This window comes from Rhinolophus sinicus, chromosome 2, assembly GCF_057876585.1.
Source record: "Rhinolophus sinicus isolate RSI-liver-muscle chromosome 2, RSI-T2T, whole genome shotgun sequence".
NCBI classification, from domain to species: Eukaryota; Metazoa; Chordata; class Mammalia; order Chiroptera; family Rhinolophidae; genus Rhinolophus; species Rhinolophus sinicus.
Genome location: NC_142502.1, coordinates 20,901,672 through 20,922,658, shown reverse-complemented (window position 1 = coordinate 20,922,658; position 20,987 = coordinate 20,901,672). Strand labels below are relative to the sequence as shown.

At 33.3% G+C, this 20,987-nt stretch overlaps 1 protein-coding gene across 3 annotated transcripts in view; it reads left to right on the top strand.

Moving 5' to 3' along the window:
• The window catches only part of VTA1 (vesicle trafficking 1), a 56,748-nt gene that overhangs the window by 3,636 nt on the left and 32,125 nt on the right, over positions 1-20,987 (top strand). For all 3 annotated transcript variants that reach the window (XM_019756638.3, XM_019756639.3, XM_019756640.3), the window contains 3 exons: positions 16,600-16,694; positions 18,867-18,994; positions 19,690-19,765. In XM_019756638.3, coding sequence (XP_019612197.1) covers positions 16,600-16,694; positions 18,867-18,994; positions 19,690-19,765 — 299 coding nt within the window. The remainder of the gene's footprint in view (positions 1-16,599; positions 16,695-18,866; positions 18,995-19,689; positions 19,766-20,987) is intronic.

Sequence of the window (20,987 nt, the reverse complement as noted above, 5' to 3'; positions counted from 1 at the left end):
TTTAGGAATAATTGGTCAGGAAGATGGAGGAGTTGGTCTTAGAGATTAGAAACCATTGTTTGATCATTTTGGATTTTATCCAGAGGAGTGAGGAGGGACCATTTGGGACCAAGGTCTTGTGAAAGAGGGTTTGGGGAGGATTAGCTGTAGGGACAAGGACATGGAAGGAACACAATAGAAAATACTGTGTTCAGACTCTCTTACACTCATACGTATATCTGTTCAGGGTAATACCTCATGTTAAAAACTAACCTATGTTGTAGTGTGCTGAATTCCCCAAATGGTAAGCGTTTTCATGAAATGACCTTACCTTTTCATTCTCTCTTTATTATTAAAGAATGGCATTCCTGAGATAAGAGCAAAAGGCTGAAGGGGGCAGTTTCTTGTTTCATCCGAATGACAAGCTTGTGTAAGGGTCTGTGGTTTAACCACAGTTTTAGAATTAAAATTAAGATGAAATGAGGCATGTGGGGACATAGGTTAACATTTATTTGAATTGGAAATTTAAGCCATTTTTCTGAAAAAGTAAGCCTCCATTGGCTGATTTGTTTGGCATTAACAGCAGGCTTTGCCATTTATGTCATATGGTAGACATTCTCCTTAAACTAAATGAGCTAGATCTTCAGCTCTGAGGTGTTATGTTTTTTGTTTGTTTATTTGTTTGTTTCAGAAATACATTTAAAACAAGTGATAAAATAACAACATTTTTATTGCTTGGTTAGTCGATTCATCCATTTTATTTATTTATTTATTTATTTATTTATTTATTTATTGCCATAGGATGTTGAAATGAACAGTATTCCAGTTCTCCCAATCCTGTTTCAGTGACTTAGGATAAACAAGAAGCCTCTGAAAAAAAAGATGAATCTTTTTCTGTATGTTTCACAGGAATTGAGAAAATTAATAACTACTGATGGGGTGACAAATCCTTTTCTAGTCTTAAAACAAATTTTGGAACAGACCTAATTGAATTGTCAGTTAAGAGGCTATTAAAAATATTACTTGATAATAGGTTATTATATGGTTTTTAGCCTGTCACCCAGAAAACATTTATAGAATGAATTGATTTTGCTGTGACAGAACTTCCATTCTGATCTGCTACTTTACGTGAATAAATTTTCTCCATGTTACGTTCATAAAAATGAAAATAGGAATAAGACTAATACCCTATTATGGCTCATTATGACAGTAAATCATATTGACTCTTATATATGCAATTTAACTCATTATAGGATGCATTCCTAATAAAACTACTTTTTATTTTTAATGATTATTAAAGTATATAGTAATAATTGTTTTTTGATCAATTATGCATTACAGTAATTATAAAACCTCAATTCCAGAAGAAACATTTTAATACTTAGCAGCTTATTTCACAGGAAATTTTGATAAACTTTAATTTTTGTACATTTTTTTGCAGAGATAATGATACTCAAGTTAGGGATTTTGAGCATACAGATACATTTTTTATAATAAAATTCTATAAGATTAAGTAAATGAAAATACAGGTTAAAATAAAATACAACAGCATATTATTTCTAATTTAAAAAAGCTTTTTGTGTCTACAATAGATTGTGATCGATACCAAGTTACTATATTTACAGTTGAAAGAATATCATAATTTTTTTAATGTCTTATGTAGTACAGAAACGACATTTTTTGTATCTGTTTAAACAGCTGATGAAAAGTGGTAGATGTTAACTTTAAAATGTGTGAAGGGATACATTTCTAAGGTCTTAGAGCAAACAAACATTTTCTAAATTTGTAGAACAAGGAAGTTTTTTTGTAAGAAAAAAGTTCAAGATTTTGCTCAAGTGCTTACTAATTTGCAAAAGCTCCATGTTCTCTCTTACTTCTGAGACTATGTATACTGCTCTCTGCTTGGGATTACCTGACTTCCTCTTAACCTGACTAACTTTTACTAATTTCAATACAAATTTTACTTTTTGCAGGTTGCTTTTCATGACCTCATAAGGATGGTCTAGAATTGTTCCAGTTCATCTTGATCACACTGTGTTATAAACATCTATTTACCTTTCAATCTTCTGGATTCTCCTGGAGGACAAGGATTGACATCTTGTTTTCTTTCACCTGGCACATAATTGATATTTATAAATATCTAATGAACACCATCTCTCTAAATATTAATATTCCACTAGAATCTGAGAGCAAGAAATGTGTCTTATATTGGTGATCTTTGAATCTCGTACCTAAGACATGGTGGATATTTGTAGATTTTATCTGTTAATTGAATGAAAGAACTATACAGTAATTCATTGCTTTTTTAATTCATTGCGCTAGCTACAGTAAGGAAATGGGAAGAATTCCAACACTGTATTTTGTAACTTGTTACCTTGCTATGTTATAATGGGTTTTAGATTAGGAGGTATGTCATAGGATTTACCCATGTGCCTTCGCCTTTTCAGTATTGTATGATTTCCAAAAATGATTTATCTCTGGCCTTAATGGGAATACTCTAGTGTTTTATAATTTGTTGTTGTTGTTACCTTAATCCTATATTTCTGTGCTGTTCGGTCTTTCTTCTTTTAAATCAGAAATGAACGTTGGAACACTGTATATCAAATTACTTTTTTACTATCTATGCAAGTGCTGATGTTTATTGTTACTTCTTTGAACTTATTAATATAAGTAATAACAAAATAGTAAATTTCCTTATATTTGAAACATACCTTCATTTCTAGAAAGAATTCCATTAATTTGTATTTTTTAATTAAAACTTTTAATTCGATATTATCATTGGCAACAATATGGATGGACCTAGAGAACATTATGTTAAGTGAAATAAGTCAGATAGAGAAAGACAAATACCATATGATCTCACTTATATGTGGAATCTAAAGAAAAGAATAAATAAATGAACTAATCAAAAACAGCCTTAGAGACATAGAGGAAAAACAGGGTTGCTAGATGGGACTTGGGGTGGGGATGAGGGAGAAGGTGAGGGGATTAGAAAGCACAATTGGTAACCACAAGATAGCCCTGGGGAAACAAAAGTCAATTTGGAGAATGTAATCAATTACATTAAAGATTTTGTAGGGTATCTGATGAACACAGGTCTCATAAGGGAGACCACCTCAGGGATGATGGAGATGCCTGATCACTGCACTGTACACCTGAAGCTGAAGTTGAACAATGAATGTCAACTCTAATTGAATTGAAGGTCAACTATAATTGTATACATGTATATATAGTTACAAGAAGCAGAGTGCAGCATTAGGAATAGAGACAGTGGAAATGTAATGGCTGTGTGCTATGTCAGAGGGGTAGTGGGTGGGGGGAGGAGTGTTGTCACTGTGTGAGGGATATAAATGATAAATGTCTATTACATTGTTTTGTGCACCTGGAACTCATTTAAAAAAAAGGGGGAGAACAAAAAAAACTTTCATTTTGAGATAACTGTAGATCCATATGCAACCATAAGAAATAATACAGAGAGGTCCTGTGTGTCCTTTTTTTACCCAGTGTCTTCCAGTGGTAATACTTGAAAACTATAGTACAGTATCACAACCAGAATATTGACATGATGCAAGCCATCAATCTTATTCAGACTTTCCCAGTTTTACACATATCTGTGTGTTTGTATTTAGTTCTAAATAGTTTTATCAGGTGTAGATTCTTGTATCACCATAGTCAAAGTAGAGACTAAGAGAATCCCTCATGTTAATGTTTTATAGCCACGTGTATCTCTCCTTCCCCCACGCCCCACATCCCTGTCCCCTAGAAGCCACTAACTTTTTCTCCATTTCTAGACTTATTTAACAAACATTACATAAATTGAATTATACATTGTGTAACCTTTTGGAATTGACTTTTCTCACTCAGCATAATTGCCTAGAAACTCGTCTAGGCTGTTGCATGCATGAATAGTCTGTTTCTTTTTTAATGCTCTGTAGTAGTCCATGGAATGTATATACCACAGTTTAACAATTCAACTGTTGAAGGATCCTTAGCTGTGCTGTGGTGTGAAAGTTTGTTTCCTCCCTAAAATTCGTGTTGAAATCCTGCTCCCAAAATGATGGTATTAGTAGTGGGGTCTTTGGAAGGCGATTAGGTCATGAGGGTGGAACGTCAGAAATGGGATTATTATTATAAAACAAATCCCACAGAGCTCCCTAACTCCTTACACCACTGGAGGATGCAACAAGAAGTCCATCCAGGAAGAGAGCCCCCACTTGCCCATGTTAGCACTGCCTGCCAGCCTGTAGAACTGTGAACAGTCAATTTCTGTTGTTTCTAAGTTACCTGGTTCATGGTATTTTGTTATAACAGCCCAAAGAGACCAAAACAGTTGTTTCCAGTTTGTGACTTTTATGAATATAGTTGATGAACATTAATGTATAGTTTTTTTGTGTGAGCATAAGTTTACATTTCTCTAGGATAAATGCCCAAGAGTACCATAGCTGGGTCATGTGGCAATTGCATGTCTAGTTTTATAAAAAACTGACAGACTGTTTTCCAGATTAGCTGTACCATTGTACATTCTCACCAGCAACATAGGAGTAATGAGTGATCCAGTTTTTCCACATCCTGCCGGTATTTGTCATGTCACTATTTTTTTAGTTGTTTGGAAAGGTGTGGTGATACCATGGTTTAATTTTTATTTCCCTGATGGTTACTGAAATTATCATGATTTCTTTTGTTTATTTACTATCTGTGTATCACCTTCAGCAAAATGTCTATTCCTGTTTTAGCCCCTGCTCCTTTTTTTATCATTTTACACTGAGTTTTGAGAGTTCTTTTTTATTTAATTAAAATTCATTGGGATAACAATTGTTAGTAAAATTACATAGGTTTGAAGTGTACAATTCTGTAATACGTCATCTATATACGTATGACATTGTGTGTTCCCCACCCAGAATCAATTCTCCTTCCATCACCATATATTTGACCCCGTTTACCCTCATCTACCACCCCGCTTCCCTCTCACTCTCTGACAAAGTAAAGAGGCAACCAACGGAATGGGAGAAGATATTTGCAAACAGCATCACCATTAAGGGGCTTATATCCAAAATATATAAGGAACTCATACAACTCAACAAAAAGGACAGAGTTCTTAATATATTCTAGTTACTAGTCCTTGGTCAGGTAATATGTGTTTTTGCAAACATTTTCTCCCAGTCTGTAGCTTGTCCTTTTAGCTTCATTACAGGGTTCCACGAACAAAAAGTTTTTAAATTTAGTGGTACCCAGTTCATTAGTTTATTTCCTTTTTTGTATCATGCTTTTGGTGTCATGTATATGTTTTATTGTGTATTTTTCTTAATGCCCTAGTCTATTGTATTTTCTCAGTGGGCCCCCTGCCCCAAGAATAGTCCTAAGTAAATCTGGGTCAGCCTTTTTTTTTTTCCTGAAGTGTTATCATTGTCTTATTTTTGGTAATGTTATGCTGGTTTCCTAAATACTGTTGAGAAGATTGGTTCTTTTTTCTCGTATCTGATTTGGATTAAAAGCAGATTTCTTTCTTTAGATTAAAAAAAAGTCATTGGTAAAGCAGAACTTTTTGGGGTTTTGGGGGGTAAATTCTTTTATACGTTTATCAATTTCATTTTTTTAATTTATTGGGGTGACAATTGTTAGTAAAATTACATGGATTTCAGGTGTACAATTCTGTATTACATCATCTATAAACCCATTGTGGGTTCACCACCCAGAGTCTGTTCTCCTTCCGTCACCATATATTTGATCCCCATTTAAAAGAAATTTTGGCTTGAGCCAATGTTGCTATATTAAAGTTTTCTAGAATTTCCATTTCTGTCAGATTTTCAAATTTAGTAGTTTAATCATCTTTTGCAGTTTTAATCAAACAGAATTTCATTCTATTTCTAGAACCTTACTCATTTTCTCTTGTTTCCAAGTCTTCCAACATTCTGTTTTCTTTGCCTTGACGCCTCTTCCCTTCCCCACCACCGCCATTCCATTTTTATCCTTAAGGTACTACTAGCTTGATCTTCATTTTTTCAGGGAGGCCATCTTCTAATCCCCCTGGTTTTAAAGTGCTTCTTTTCTATGTCATCCTCTTTGTGTTTTGTGTCCCTTTACGTTAATTGTTTTCATTTGTCTGTATCTCTTGTAAACTGTAAACTTAAGAAGGCTTGCACCCTGCTGGGTGTTTCTTGTTCATTGATTGTGCCCTGTAGTGCTAGGCCACTAAAGATATTTACAGAAATAAAGACTAGGTGCTTAAAAAATGTTTGTTAAGATGAGCTGAATTTTAAGGCAACAGTTGTCCCAGAGGGACCTATGGCCATATATAGTTCTCACTAAATAAAGAGGCCCAGACAACTTCATGTAGCCCTTGGCATTTCTGACAGTGCTCTCCTGCAGGATATCTGATGCGAACCTCACAATCATCCTGGTCCTTCCCTGAGTAAGTGAAGGAACCAGGACCCGCATGGCACATGCTGGATGAGAAATGGCTATGTGGGAAATTGTTGATAGTGGGTAGTAATTAGAAAACCAGTTATAGAGTGAGTGAGAGTAAAGGGACTAGTTAAATTGGTGAAAAATGAAAGAGGGCAGAAAACCAATGAATTAATCTGAGACATTCCTAATAAATGGAGAACAGGTTTGATGTTATTAACAACATATCTCTGACCTCCATATATTTCTCTCTTTTTCTTTTTTTCTTCTTTAATAAAGCCAGAAGATATTTGAGTCCCTACTAAATGTGGGCGCTATATGATAAATAGTTTTATTCTGTCAGGTTTGGTGTTATACATGAAGTTAAACCTAGAAAGATCCCTTCTTTTTAAATTTGCTTAATTGACTAAACATACAAAGTTTCAAGTTTGGTTTAAAACTTCCTCTAGGGGGTGACATTGTACAATTAATAAAGTTTCAATGACCATGTACAAATGTCTTTGAGTCATTTATTTATGTGGTCATAGAAAAATTAAAATACAGTTGTTCAGGAAGTTGTAAATGTGTGTGGTTATTTCAATTCTAGACATAACAAGTATAAATTTTTAGTAAATAAACGCTAAATGATATTAGATTTCTTTCTCAATGGCGGTAAGCCACATGAATATTAGGATTAATAATCAGTTGCCCATTTTTGTTGTTAATCACACAGAAATTGGATTTTCTAAAGCCAGTCAGACAAGCTTAACTCAGCCAATAAAAATAAGTAATTTTTTTTTCTTTATTTTGCTAATTTCTAAATCCGTAGGTTTATTTGGAGCCTGTAGTCCTGTTGCCTAAGTGCTTTTTTTCATCAGCTGATTCAGGATATTTTACTGTCGCAGTAACAGGTTAAAAACAAAAACAAAACAACAAAGTTGGACTACTGATTTTTCGATGACCATTCCATTCGTTTACATTTGTTTTTGCAAACATAGGCAAACATGAATTTTATTTTTTAAAAATAGTCATTTTAATAGTTACTCCTGTTTTAAGTAAGTCATTTCATTTTTAGTCTCTTTTTACCTGTTTCTAAGGTTGAAGAGACAGGGTCAGTTGAGTCAAGAAACTTGTCCTTAACTGTCATTGTCCTTTCTTTTGGCACCAATGCAAGCTTGAGGGTCTTTGGTAAGGTTCATGTTTATGACTTTTGTTTGAGTGAAAGCTTACATACTCTTGAGCAACCCAGGATTATATATAATAAGTTTCAGTGCTTGATGATAAATTCCTGTTTCATTCAATTCGTCATTTATTTTTCTGTGGCTTGTCAAGGTTTTTAGTTTTTTAACCTCAGTCAAGTCTCTTTGGAAGCACCTTGGATTCCATTGTATCTCCAGGGTGGGATTATTAGATTTTCCTCTTTGTTTTATATTCTTAGTGATTGCTCTAGTGTTTACAATAACTTATCACAGTACCGTCATATATACCACCTCACATATAAAGTAAGAACTTCAGTTTCTCTTCTCTAGTTGTCATACATTGTATTTACATATGCCATAAACCCTAATACATTTTTATTGTCTTTGTTTTTTAAAGGAATGTATGAAATGAGAACATAAAAATTACAAATGTTTTTTCACATAATTACCATTTTCAGCACTCTTCATTGCTTTGTATAGATCCAAGTTTTAAATATGGTTGTCATTTTCTTTCGTTTTGAAGAACTATCATTTCTTACGAGGCTTGCTGACAGTTCTTTCCAGCTTCTGTTGTGTGAAATAAACTTTTATTTCATTTGCATTTTTAAAAGATATTTTTGCTGGGTAAAGATTTTGTCAATTTATTTTTTCTTTCAGCAATTTTTTTTGTTTTGTTTTGCCATATCTTCCCACCCTTTTGCGGGAGGATCCAATTACACGTGTTAGAACACTTGGTACAATATTTTCTCACACTTTACTGAGACTCTAGTTTTGTTTCTGTTCCAGTTTTCAATCCTTTTTCTCCCTGCTTTATTTTGAGTAGTTTCTATTGCTGTCTTCTGAAGTTCACTAATTTTTTCTTCTGTGGTATTTAAACTACTGTCGTGTTTCCCCGAAAATTAGACGGGGTCTTATGTTAAGTTTTGTTCCAAAAGGTGCATTAGGGCTTATGTTCAGGGTATGTCATCCTGAAAAATCAGGCGAGGGCTTATTTTCCGGTTAGGTCTCATTTTCGGGGAAACACGATATTAATCATCTTATCCAGTAAATTATTTTATTTCAGATACTGTATTTTTTAATCTCTAGAAGTTCTATTTATGTTCCTCTGTCTATGTTCTATTTCTCTCCTAATTTTATTCATGGTTTCCTTTAAATACTTTATAATGGTTTCCTAGTATTTTACTGTCATCTGCTATTTCTGTTATTATTGTCATTGTTTAATTTTACTGGGCTGTTGACCTATAACTTATCACAGTACTATTTTTCTTTTTGTTGTGGGTTGCATTCTCCTGCCTATTACCATCATTAGTCATTTTTGACTTCAGGACACTGAATTTTTAAGTTCTTGAATATCTGAAGTCTATGGTCTGTCTTCGAAGGGATTTGATGTGCCAACAATTAAGTTATTTGCCTTTCAATTTGATTAGTTTGTGCCTTGTTATTTTGTTTGATTTTAGCTTTGGGGGCAGGTCTGAAGTAGCCTTTTCTCTAGGGACAGGTAAAGTCAACTAGTAAAGCGTATATCTTTGGTGTCTCTATTGAAAATCCTGGGTAAACATCTGGAATTCTCCACTCTGGTTGAATGCATCCCAGCCCTGAGTGTGCTTTGGGAGCAGTTCAGTTCACAGCTCTTGCCCATTCTTTGGCCTTGTGGAGTTTTCTCCTACATATGTACGTCGTTGTATTTGGCCGAGCCTCAAGGTTACCCCTATACAGCTTTCTGGGTTTCTTTTCTGCTTAGCTCCCTCTTTTTGAGGGCTGCCCTTCAATTTACAGCTGCCTCAGTCCACCTGAACTCCAGTCTGTCTTCTCAACTCAACTAGAGGACTGTGCCTCCCTACTTCTTAGTTTGGAATGTGTGGCCAGGCAGAATGCCTGGCTAACCATTGGTGTCACCTCATTTGTTTCCTTAATCTAGGTGTCATGGTTTCTGCTGTTTTCCTTGTCTGAAAATAGGTTTTCTATATTTTGGCAGATGTGTTTTGTTGTTTACGGTGATGATAAATATAGTTACTCCATCATGGCCGGAATTAAATACTGTGGTCTTATTTTAATAATCAAATTGTTACTTAGTGTTTGCTGTATACCAGCATAATCTTTCAGTAGGAATTCAGTGATAACTTTTTCTTAAAGCTGCTGCATTATGTACGTTATGACTTCATAAGTTCCATAAATATTTGTTTTGTGGAAGAAGTGACGTAAATACCCTGTTTCCCCGAAAATAAGACCTAGCCGGACCATCAGCTCTAATGTGTCTTTTGGAGCAAAAATTAATATAAGACCTGGTCTTATTTTACTATAATATAAGACTGGGTATAATATAATAATATAATATTATAATATATGTAATATAATATATAATATAATACTGGGTCTTATTTTAATTTTTGCTCCAAAAGACGCATTAGAACTGATTGTCCAGCTAGGTCTTATTTTCGTGGAAACATGGTAGTAAACATTCATTGATACTTTCTTGTTAATCTTTGATTCAAAAGTCCCTTCACACACACACGCAAAAAAAGTAGCAGATATTTATAATATACTTATAAATAGAGTAATATATTCGGCTCTTTTCATTGGGATAAAATTTTCTTTTAGACATCAGTATACATCATAATGATCCCTATTTGAGTGAGACATTCATTTAATCTATTAAAGTATCTTCACAATTTCTTTTAATGTATATTTTTGTGTATTTATATCATAAATTCCATATTTTTAGATTTCTCATGTATAAACAAGGATGTGTTAGAATGTTAATGTTTAGATTTTGTGGAACTTTGAATTGCACATACCTTCAGGATTAGTAAATGTTTCTAAAATGCCTCAGATTCAATTAAAATTGAGTCAGAAAGTATTTAATTCTTTTGCAAATATGCCTCATTACCCATCTTCAAATAATATTTTTTCATAGAAATAAACCCATTTCTTTGATGAAATAAATCAAATGTATTTTCTTATAGATGATTTTAGCTACACATTTATTGTTTTAGTAGGTAATTTCCATGTTAGACATTGATTTTTCATCGTACTGCTGCTGCTATGAGTTACTTGTTTTGAACATAGATCTATATGAAAGTGATCCTTTTTTCCACTCCTTGTGGCAAAAATCTTTATTAATTTTTATAAGTAGATTTCTTTTCACTTTTATTAATATTAGAGAATGCATCTTGTGATACATTTTCTGTACTTAAGAATTGTAAACCATGTGAGATATTTAAAAATGTAAAAGCCAGGCCAATTTTTATCCTAAATCTTTCCAATTCTGAGATGATCCAGTTCTTCAATTAAAGGTGTTACTATACAGTAATGCCCTTAAAATTGCAAAGACTAAGTATGCATGTAAACCAAGACAAAAATGCACATAGGCAAAACCAATAAACTGTATTGTTATTACACTATTTCAAAAATCAGCCATCTGCATTGAGGTTAACTGTTAAAGGACAAGAATCTAATATTTGTTTATATTTGTGATGTGAGGGAGGATGATAATGGTTGTGATAGCAAGGTGGGAATAATTTGAGTTTTGCTTCAAAGGAGATAGATAGTCTCCATTTTTATTATAAGAAGCAGTAGAAAGAGTTGAGAATCACATGTTAGAAACTGAATATTGTACTTTTTACGTAGGAATACATCACTTTCACATGGTAACAGGAAAATGCTGGAATTAATTTCCTGCATGTCTGCTTAATGGTTAAGTTCTGAAATGGTTGCCACTAAAGCTAAGGTGTATCTAGGAGTCAGCCTCATTTTGTCATTTATTTGGGCTGTTACCTATGCTTTACACCTAAAGTTGGTCTACCGAGTAGCTAACTATATGGATGGTAGGATTCATATAGTACTCACTACTGTGGTTAGAAAATAAGGAGAAAGACCTCTTGAAAAATAAAACTCTCAGTACTATATTTCATGTGAGTACAGTTCTCATGTTATCATGTTGACCAATATTATATATACATAGTAAATCATTACTTAATGTCTTAAATTTTCTGCGTGTTTCTTTGGGTGCAGTTGTTTTAACGAGATTGAAGTTGTTTGAAATAGTTATTTGAGAAATTAGGAAGGCAAGTCTTAAGCTTATTTGAGTTAGATAATTATGATATTTATAGTGATGGTACTATGCCAGTGGTCTCTGCTGCTTGTATGTAGGCATAGAGAAAGAGGATATATATGAGTGTGCTTTTGCCATAGGGATGTAAAAAAAAGAAACATGGATACAAGGAGATTGGGCCGTAAAGTTCTAGAAAAATATATTGTAAAATCAAAGCTGGTTGCAGAGGGACATTAAAGGAGAGAAGACTTATTGTGATGAAGAAGTAGGGAGATACCAGTGAACTGAAAGCCTGTTGTAATAGGATAGTTGAATGTTGTTGGGAAAAAAGGTTATTGTGTTTAGAGTGGATGCTTGATATACTGGTTTTGGAACTACAACAGTTTGTGGTGGTAAATTAATTATGGAATGACTGGCATGTAAGGAAGAGTATGTATAATTATTGGAAATCAGGGTTGATAAGAATGGAGAACATGGCACTGTCTATATGCATTAGAATATTAGAATGACATTTGCTTTCTAATTGCAGAAAATCCAAAATAACAGTAAGTAAAATGTAACTTATTTTCTCATTTAAAAGAAAATGTGATGTTGGCATTACCCAGTGCCAGTATGTGAATTCCATGAAGTCATTAGGGACTCACATTCTTTCCGATTTCAATTCTACAAACTAGCACTGTTACTATTTCCAAGGTTGCTTGTGTCCAAGATGCCCACTAGAGTTTCTGTCATCCTGTTTTTATTCTAGGCAGCAGGGAAGAGAAAAGGAAAAGGGTCAGTCAGATCTTTCCCCTGCTGTCATTCCCCCTTTGAGGTGATTTTTCCAGAAATCTCTGCCAACAATTTCTGGTTGCATGATAATTACTCAGTTACATGGCCATAGTTTGCTCTGAAGAATACTGGGAAATGTACTGTTTTGGCTAGGTACATTACAACTCCCTAATAATGTAAGGACCTTGTTAGTAAGTAAGATGGGAAGAATGAATGTGGAAAGGCCGCTAGGAGTCTTTGCCACAAATATCGGTTATCTATGTGAACAGACATTTCCAAGAAAAAGGAAGTACCCTTAGGTCCATGGGCAGTTGATTATAAGCATAACAAGAACAAGTAGAAGAGGATGCCATACGTCCTAGACTAGAACACTTAGAGAACATTGAGAGAATACTGGAATTTAAGTAGCAGTGGATGCAAAGAGAAAAACCAGTCCTACTTGACAATCCTGAGATAGGAAGAATGTAAGAGAATTACAAGTCACTACTCAAGAGAACTACAAATAACATGATTTCAAGAAATCACTAAATTCAGAGTTTAGTTAAGACGGAGAAGGAATCTGAGAAGGTGTATAGGAGTTTGCTGATTATGAAGCAGTAGTTCCAGGGGATTCAGTAGAAGGAATGGGGTCGTGGGGAAGAGGCACGGGCTAGGTTGGGGCAAGAAAATACAGTTTATAGTTGAGAGGAGTGAGGATGCAGTAAGCGATTCTTAACCTTTTGATCACCTATCCACATAAGTTAAGAAAAAACAACAAAACACAAATCTCCAATATGTTATATAAATTATTTAGAAATTACATTTATGTACTGACATTCTAATACTATATGTATTATAAAAGATATAAAAATTGAAATTTAAAAAGACATAAAAATATCATTGAGAATACTAATATTTTTTTCCCTACACTCCAGCTTATTGTTTTGGCAATTTCTGGGATCATATGGGTCTCAAAGACCTCAGCCTCAATATAGCTTAGGGTGGTGGCTCTATTAAGGAAAATAAGAGCAACCTGGCATGAAATTGGTCCTATTAAATGCGGCCATTAGACTGATGTGGCCCTAATGCTGGGGTAGCCTATGTAAGCAAACTGAAATCTAAGCTGGTAAATGCCTCATAGTTACTAAATCAAAATACTGAGGACACCCAATCACAGGCAGCCAAGGAGACTGTAAACCATAGCCAACCAATTAAATGATTTCCTCTCTTTGCTTCCACACTTTCTCTATACAAGTCTTTCCCTGTCTTCTGTCACTTGCGTGCTCCTAACAATTTTAGTTTGGGGCTGCCCTTATTTGAACTGATTTTGTTCAAGTAAACTCTTAACACCCTTTTAATATGCCTCAATTTATTAACAATTCCTACTCCTAACTAAAAGCCTTCCTCTCAAAAATCAGAACAGCAACACTTAAAATTCTTCAGAAAATGTTAGCGATACAATACGATCTAATAAGATTAAATTTGGGGAAAGAAAAAGCATATCAGTTACAGATATTATCATATAAAAAGATGACATTTGATCTGAGATCAAGTAGGCAGGAAGTATAAAAAGTGAAACTACGCATGTTAAGGAAGGAATCACAAATCATTCAAGATAGGAAGGAGTATTAAGTGATTTTGAGACAAGGTGCCATTAACTTGGGGGGATATGCAAATTAGATTGAAGAGTTAAATTTGAAAAACCATAGGAAAAACTAGAAAAATCGTGCAACTAAATACCAAGTCCCTGGAGATAAAAGAATTTTCCAAGCTTAGAACTGATAGGGGAAAAAAAAATCACAGATGATAGCTTTGAGTACATAAATATTTGAAGCCTCTGTGTTTTAAAACAACATTCAAAAATTGAAAGACGGCATAATATTTGCAGCCTATATATTTATTATCTAAAGAGCGTGTGATGCACTTCAAAATAACCAATGTAACAGAAATGCTGGGAGAAAAGACTTAACAACTCACAAAGAAGAGGTGTTGAGTTCAATTAGTTTTAAGGAAAAAAGAGCTAACTAAAATAGGCACAGAACAAGAATAACTCAAAAGAAATATGACTGGTTTAAAAAGGGGAGGGGCATTCAACTATGCTTTAAAAGGGGGAGGCTGGGAGGGATTGATGATTAAAATCTAACAGATAAAGTGGAAAAGGACCTGGACAACTAAGTTGCTAAAGAAATATGACTCCTTCAAAGAAGAAGAAATTACAGAAAATTTTGTCACATTTATGATTAGACAGTAGATATTTAAAGTAAAACAAGTGCTTTTTTGCTTCTTAAATTAGCATCTGTCTTTTTTTGTGTGTGTCAAAGTGATAGCCAATGCTGGCTAGTATGCAGCGAAAATGAAAGCACCATGTTTTACACTGTGTGGCAGTGTAAATCTGTATGATACTTTTGGAACGCCAATTTTTTTCCCTCTCGCTAATACCTAGATGGACCAAACCCTTAAATTTGATTTGTGGGAATAAATACATCAATAAATTAAGCTTCAAGCTCTCGAACATGAGATAGTCCTGAAACTTAACTAAGCATTAAAAAACAGTTCCTTCAGATAAAGCTATTAAAATTAAAGACAGAGATAGAATAAATATATATTATGCGTACATTAATACATTTTTAAAGATATGATCAGGTAAACATAATTGAGTTGGAAATCCTGAGAGTAACGGATACCAAACCATGTTATAAAGCGCTAGTAAATAAAGCAGCGATAGAATTGGGCTCTTTTATCCCATGGAAACTTAATATATGATAATGAATGATAAAAATGGCATTTGAATCAGTGGGACAAAATGAGCTATTCTTTCATTCATGTATTTTATCTATTCAGAAAATGTTTATTAAAGGCCAAGCACTATCATAGATGCCAGGGATGTATCAGCAAATCAAATAGATTAAAATTTTTGTCATGGAGTTTAAATTGTAGTTGTAGTAGAGACAGAGGATAAATAAATAGAAGATGATTATAATGCTGAGGAAGAAAGCAAAGCAGGGAATGGTGATAGTGTTCGCAAGATTCAATTTTGGGGAAAAGGGTTATGTTCCTACTTCATACTGTATAAAGAACTGCCACAACCCAATTTATTAAAAAGCAAACAACCCAACAAAATTTGGTGGAAGTTTTTTCTTTTCTTTTGATAGATAGTCCTAATTCATAAAGGAGGCTATAGGGCTATCCTGTATATCTAACACCTATTTATTTAGTCAGGAAAATGCAAAATCAAATAGTGAGATACCACTTTCAACCCTGAGATTGATAGGAAGTTTAGTAATACCATTTTTTTGTGAGTTTGTGGGAAATGGGTGCTTGTATATGTTGGAGATATACCTGTATATTAGTACAGTAATCTGTTTTGGAAAATAGGAGTAACTCAAAATGAAAAAGGTACACATGCTATATGACCCAGGAATTCCACTTCTTGCTGTTTACCTGATGGAACTCTTGAATGTGTTACAAGAAGGTGTGGTAAGGCAACACAATTAGTAGTAATGAACAGCTGAGAACTATCTAAATGTGCTTCAGTTGGAATTATGTGTCCATACAGTGGAGCACTGTAGCACTAACAGATCTCCAAAACAGTGTTGAATGTAAGAGGTAAATTACAGATGATACATGTACAGGTACACACCAGTGATAAGTTACCACCCAACTGCTCACAGCTTTTATTGGAAAAGCTGTTATGGTTGTGGTGTTAGAGAAGTCTTTAGCTTTAGCCTTAATTTTCATTAAATTTTTAGAATGTATTTATTTTTATTTGTATATATAAAAATGGTTAAAACAATTCTTCCTGTTAGCCTCAGCTCAAGTCACATTTCCCACTCTCCCAGCCTATATTGTATGTGTTATCACTCTTACTTATCTGATACTTGGTACATGCTCTTGTACATGTAGTTGTTTTTCTGAGTGCCCTAACTTACCAATTAAATTGCAGGTTCCTTTGACAGCTTTTTTTTCGTCCTTTTTTAGTCCTTTTTTAAAAACATGCCAAAAGAGAATGCCTTACTTGGTAAAACTTTGTTATCATCCTCATGAATCTTTTGCATTCTTCAAATAATATTTTTGTGTTCTTTATATTTCCAAATGAAATTCACAGTAAATCAAAACTTTATTTCTAAATTCACTTAAATTTTGGGTGATTTGTTAGACAAAACATATTTTAAACATTCAGTCATAAAAAAAAAATGTTAAAAAATGAAATTGTTCAAATTATCTTGTTTTTCTTTGTAGGTCGTTTATATGCAATGCAAACTGGAATGAAAATTGATAGTAAAACTCCTGAATGTCGTAAATTTTTAACAAAGCTAATGGATCAGTTAGAAGCTGTAAGTTAAACAGTGATAATTTATTTTCTGATTAATGTTAAAAATATTTTATTTCATTTGTGTGTATGTGCTGTCGTTTTAGTTCTTTCCCTAGGCAATATTCAGTGATATCATTATAGCTGAGGAAGAACGGACACATTTTTTTTTTATTTACATCATTCTACTAAAGGAGTTGTTAAGTGAAATTTAAAATAGGTCCCTTTATCTTTGCATATACCGTTATATCTTGCTCCATGTTATTGTAGATGACCTTTGAGTCATCCATTCATAAGTGATGAATCGTTTCTAACCTTCCCTCATGCAATCACATGGATGATTGAAATGGGCTATTTATTTAGTGAAAGGGACAATGAAAGAAATGATATCAGTTGCCTATTGTCTCTTCCTCCCACTCTTGCTTCCAGGGTAAGATGCTCTTATGGTTCAGGCATTCTCCCCTGCTAGAAGAAATATGGTAGGTGACTAAGGAGCTATCTTGAATTTCACAGCCTATGGAGAAACACCAATGGATAGTTTCATAGGTTATTTATAAATGTTGCAAGTTATTTAGATCAAAGCCTGGTTGTATTAAGCAGCCATGGGCAATAGTGTTCTTTCTCTAACTTGGTATGGGTGTCTGGCCTTCTGACCCAGAGCCCCTGTTCTCTGCTACTATTAACCACCCAGGATGGTTCTGTTGGCACCACTGATGGGAGCACAGCAGTCCCTGGAGTCTGTCTGGTCTTCCACTTCTAACACTGCTAAAGGAAAAAGGGGAAAAAGTTGAGTACTCTTTTTTTTTTTTTTTTTGGAGGGTAGGGTTAGAGGGCAGGAGGAAGAATGTGTCTTACACATAGTGATATATTTGTAAAATCCCATTTCTAACACATTTTATATAAAATATATCTCTTTATTAATTTCACAGTATAACAATAATAGGTAAAATAATGATAGCTTTTGGATACCACAAAACTCAAACAGTTCTTCATAATAAGCAAAATGTAAAGTCACACTTATAAAGGGATTCATCAGGAGTTTATTATTGTCTAAATTAAATAACAAGTCAAGTAAGTTTATTCCATGGTGAGAGCACGTTTGACTGTACTATAATATTTTTATTCGAGTTGAAAAACTTTTAGTATATTATGTTTTGCTGCCAGCTGTTTTATTTTGAAGGTGAGATGACATACTTTTACTAAACTTTTTCTAGAATTGAATCTAGAATTCTTTCACAGTTTTGGATACAGTAAACTAGTGGGCCTTTTTCTGTTTTTGTTCAGGATAAGCATAGCGAAAAAAGTCCCTAAATTGTTCAGGATAAGCATAGCTAAAAAGGCTCTTTTGGATGTTAAATTATTCTGTTATAATTATGAGAATATTTACTTTGTTAATTTTATGAAACATCCTGAGGCCTTTTTTAAATTTAATTTTTTATCTTACAATGTGCTAAGATCTAGTATTCCAGAGGGTCATTTATTTTAATTTGACAGTTTGAGTAAAATGTAGGACCTTAGTTTGTTGTTTTTAAAATACTTTATTGTGTGTGTAGAAAATAGATGTACTGACTGGAAATTTACACAGTTGTAAATTGTGTTGATGTGAGGTACATATTTATTTAAACTCTAAAAACTTTAATAATCCAATTCTAAATTTTTCATACCTTACTTAGAAATAGATCTCTTTTTTTACTAAAGTGCTCTGAGAGAGAGACTATTTTAGGACTTATTGATCTAGTCTTATTTTTGTATTTGATAAGAAGAAATTGAAATCGGGATAAATTAAAATTTTAAATTATATATGGTTAGGAAAGAATTTCCTAATACCATTTTTGGGATACCTGATAGTATATACATTGAAAAATACATTATTTTGAAATATTTGTGTGATACTTTAAAATAGATGTTTGGATGTGTTATCTTTATTTCTTGGTTATTTTGTTTTTTAGAGCTAAATTATACTTTCAAGTTATCATGAGTGTGTTTCTTTAAAATTTTGTGAACATTGATTGGATTTTGTTTTAAATACTTTGGGCTAAGGCAGAGCAATTTTCTTTTTTGCAAGATTTCATTGATACATCTTTTACTGAAATGAATATAAAATAATTTACTTAAAATGATTATCAGGATAATTTGTACTTAAGCATACACTTCTGTAAGTGCAAAATCATAAGTTGCGTATCTGATTTTGTTTTAGCTTAAGAAACAGTTGGGTGATAATGAAGCTATTACTCAAGAAATAGTTGGTTGTGCCCATTTGGAGAATTATGCTTTGAAAATGTTTTTGTATGCAGATAATGAAGATCGGGCTGGGCGATTTCACAAGTAAGTAAAGAAAGAGGAAAATAAAAATGTTAAGTTTAGTTCCTATAACCAGAATTATCCAGTTATGTATTGAACACTTTCTGACTTCCTGATTACTGATTTAGATTTTTTTTAAAATTACTTGTAGAATCTCAGAGTGATTCTGAGTATTGAGTGCAATCCTTTCTTTTGAGACAAAATGTCTGAAAGAAGAATAACAGGGCAGATTCATTTTCTCAGTAAATATACCCTAACTAGCCATTATTTTAATATTTTTCAAAATCTAAGAGTTGATTTTCGCCAAGAACAGCCTGGTTCAGTGATGCTGATTTTAAAAGCTCCCACTCCACCAATTGAAATAATTTGTCTTTCTTATAATACTTAAATGCAAAGAAATGCACATAGCGTGATGTGCATTTAGATAATACTGTAATTATTTTTTCTAATATCAAATGTGTACTATAAAACCTTTACTATATTTACTGTACCATATGTGTACTGTAAAGCCTGTAACACTAACACGAGTGTTGTTACTTTCTCCTAGTAACAGATTATTAAAGGAGCTCCTTTGTGTTCTTAAAATCAGATTTTATTAAAAATACTAATTTTTAGAATGCTTTTATAAACATTGAAATTTTATTCTTGTAGCTACATGACTATATAGCTACATTTAATGTTTTTTATTTAAACTAAACTAGCTCTTTTTTCTCTTCCAGAAATATGATCAAGTCCTTCTATACTGCAAGTCTTTTAATAGATGTCATAACAGTGTTTGGAGAACTCACTGATGAAGTGAGTGTGTATTCTTTATTGTCTTATTAGCTGAAGATCAGTATTGTTGTTGCTTATCAGTTTTATTAATACATTGTTTATTCAGAGCAGTGTGTCTATCAGAAATGTAAACAAAAATGTAATTTTAAATTTACTGCTAGCCACATTTTAGAAAGTAAAAACAAAAGATGAAATTATTTTTAATAATATATTTTTATTTCATAGTAAGCTCTTTAAATCCAGTGTGTATTTTACACTTTAGGAAATGCATGACTACTGTATTGGGCAGCACACGTTTTGAGTTTGATTTTATTAAGTGTTTAAATATTACTAATTCTGTATCCTGTTAAGTTTCTTCACTGTTATTTTGGCAAACACGAGGCAGAGACTTTTAGGACTTTTTTTTTTCCCTATTTTATTTCTAGTCAGAAATGTTTATGATTTGTTTCTGTTGTAAAACACACATAGGACTTGATATTTTACAAGATACTTTATATTTTTTTATCAATTTGTTTCTCATATCTCCTCTAAGGTAAGTAGAGTGCATATTCATTTTATACATGAGCAAATTGAGGCTAAGCAACAAACATTGCTGTGATTTCAGTGTTGTTTTCACTGTAGCAAGAACGTTTGTTTTTGAGAGGAAAGTTAATAATCTAGAAAGAGAACAGAAAAGCCATAAACGAGACTGATAGAGGCATGTTATATTGGTGATTTGAAATCTATGAAGAACATTGCTTTCTGTGATACAAGTTTTTTCAAAATGATGAAGAGCGCATTGTAAAGTTCTAAACAAAAAGTGTAATCTATGAGATATTTGCATTTTTGTGAAACAATATATCAAAACTACAAAAAAATTTTGTATTTATATGTAAACTGAAGTTACGTTCTAACCTTGATTATAAGCTGGGTTTTGCATGGGCAGAGTTGTGCTGGACATTTCAAAATCGTGCCGAGTGAGGGATAATTTTTTATTGTCTGTGATTGCTCATTTTATTTCAAAACATCAATCATCCTTAGCACTTGCCCACACAGCATTCCCTAATCATTCAAATAACCAGAAAGCACCCCCAGATATTTCCAAACAGCCTCTGGTGTATGTGGCAGTGCCCATTGGGAGCCCCTGCTGTCCAGTTTTCCTGAGGCTGAGTGGTGTAAGGAAACAGACCTGCATGGTGGACACCTGAAGTGCTTCTCAGTGGGTAGCACCTTCTGTATTCTAAAGGCCCTGTAGACCCACTAT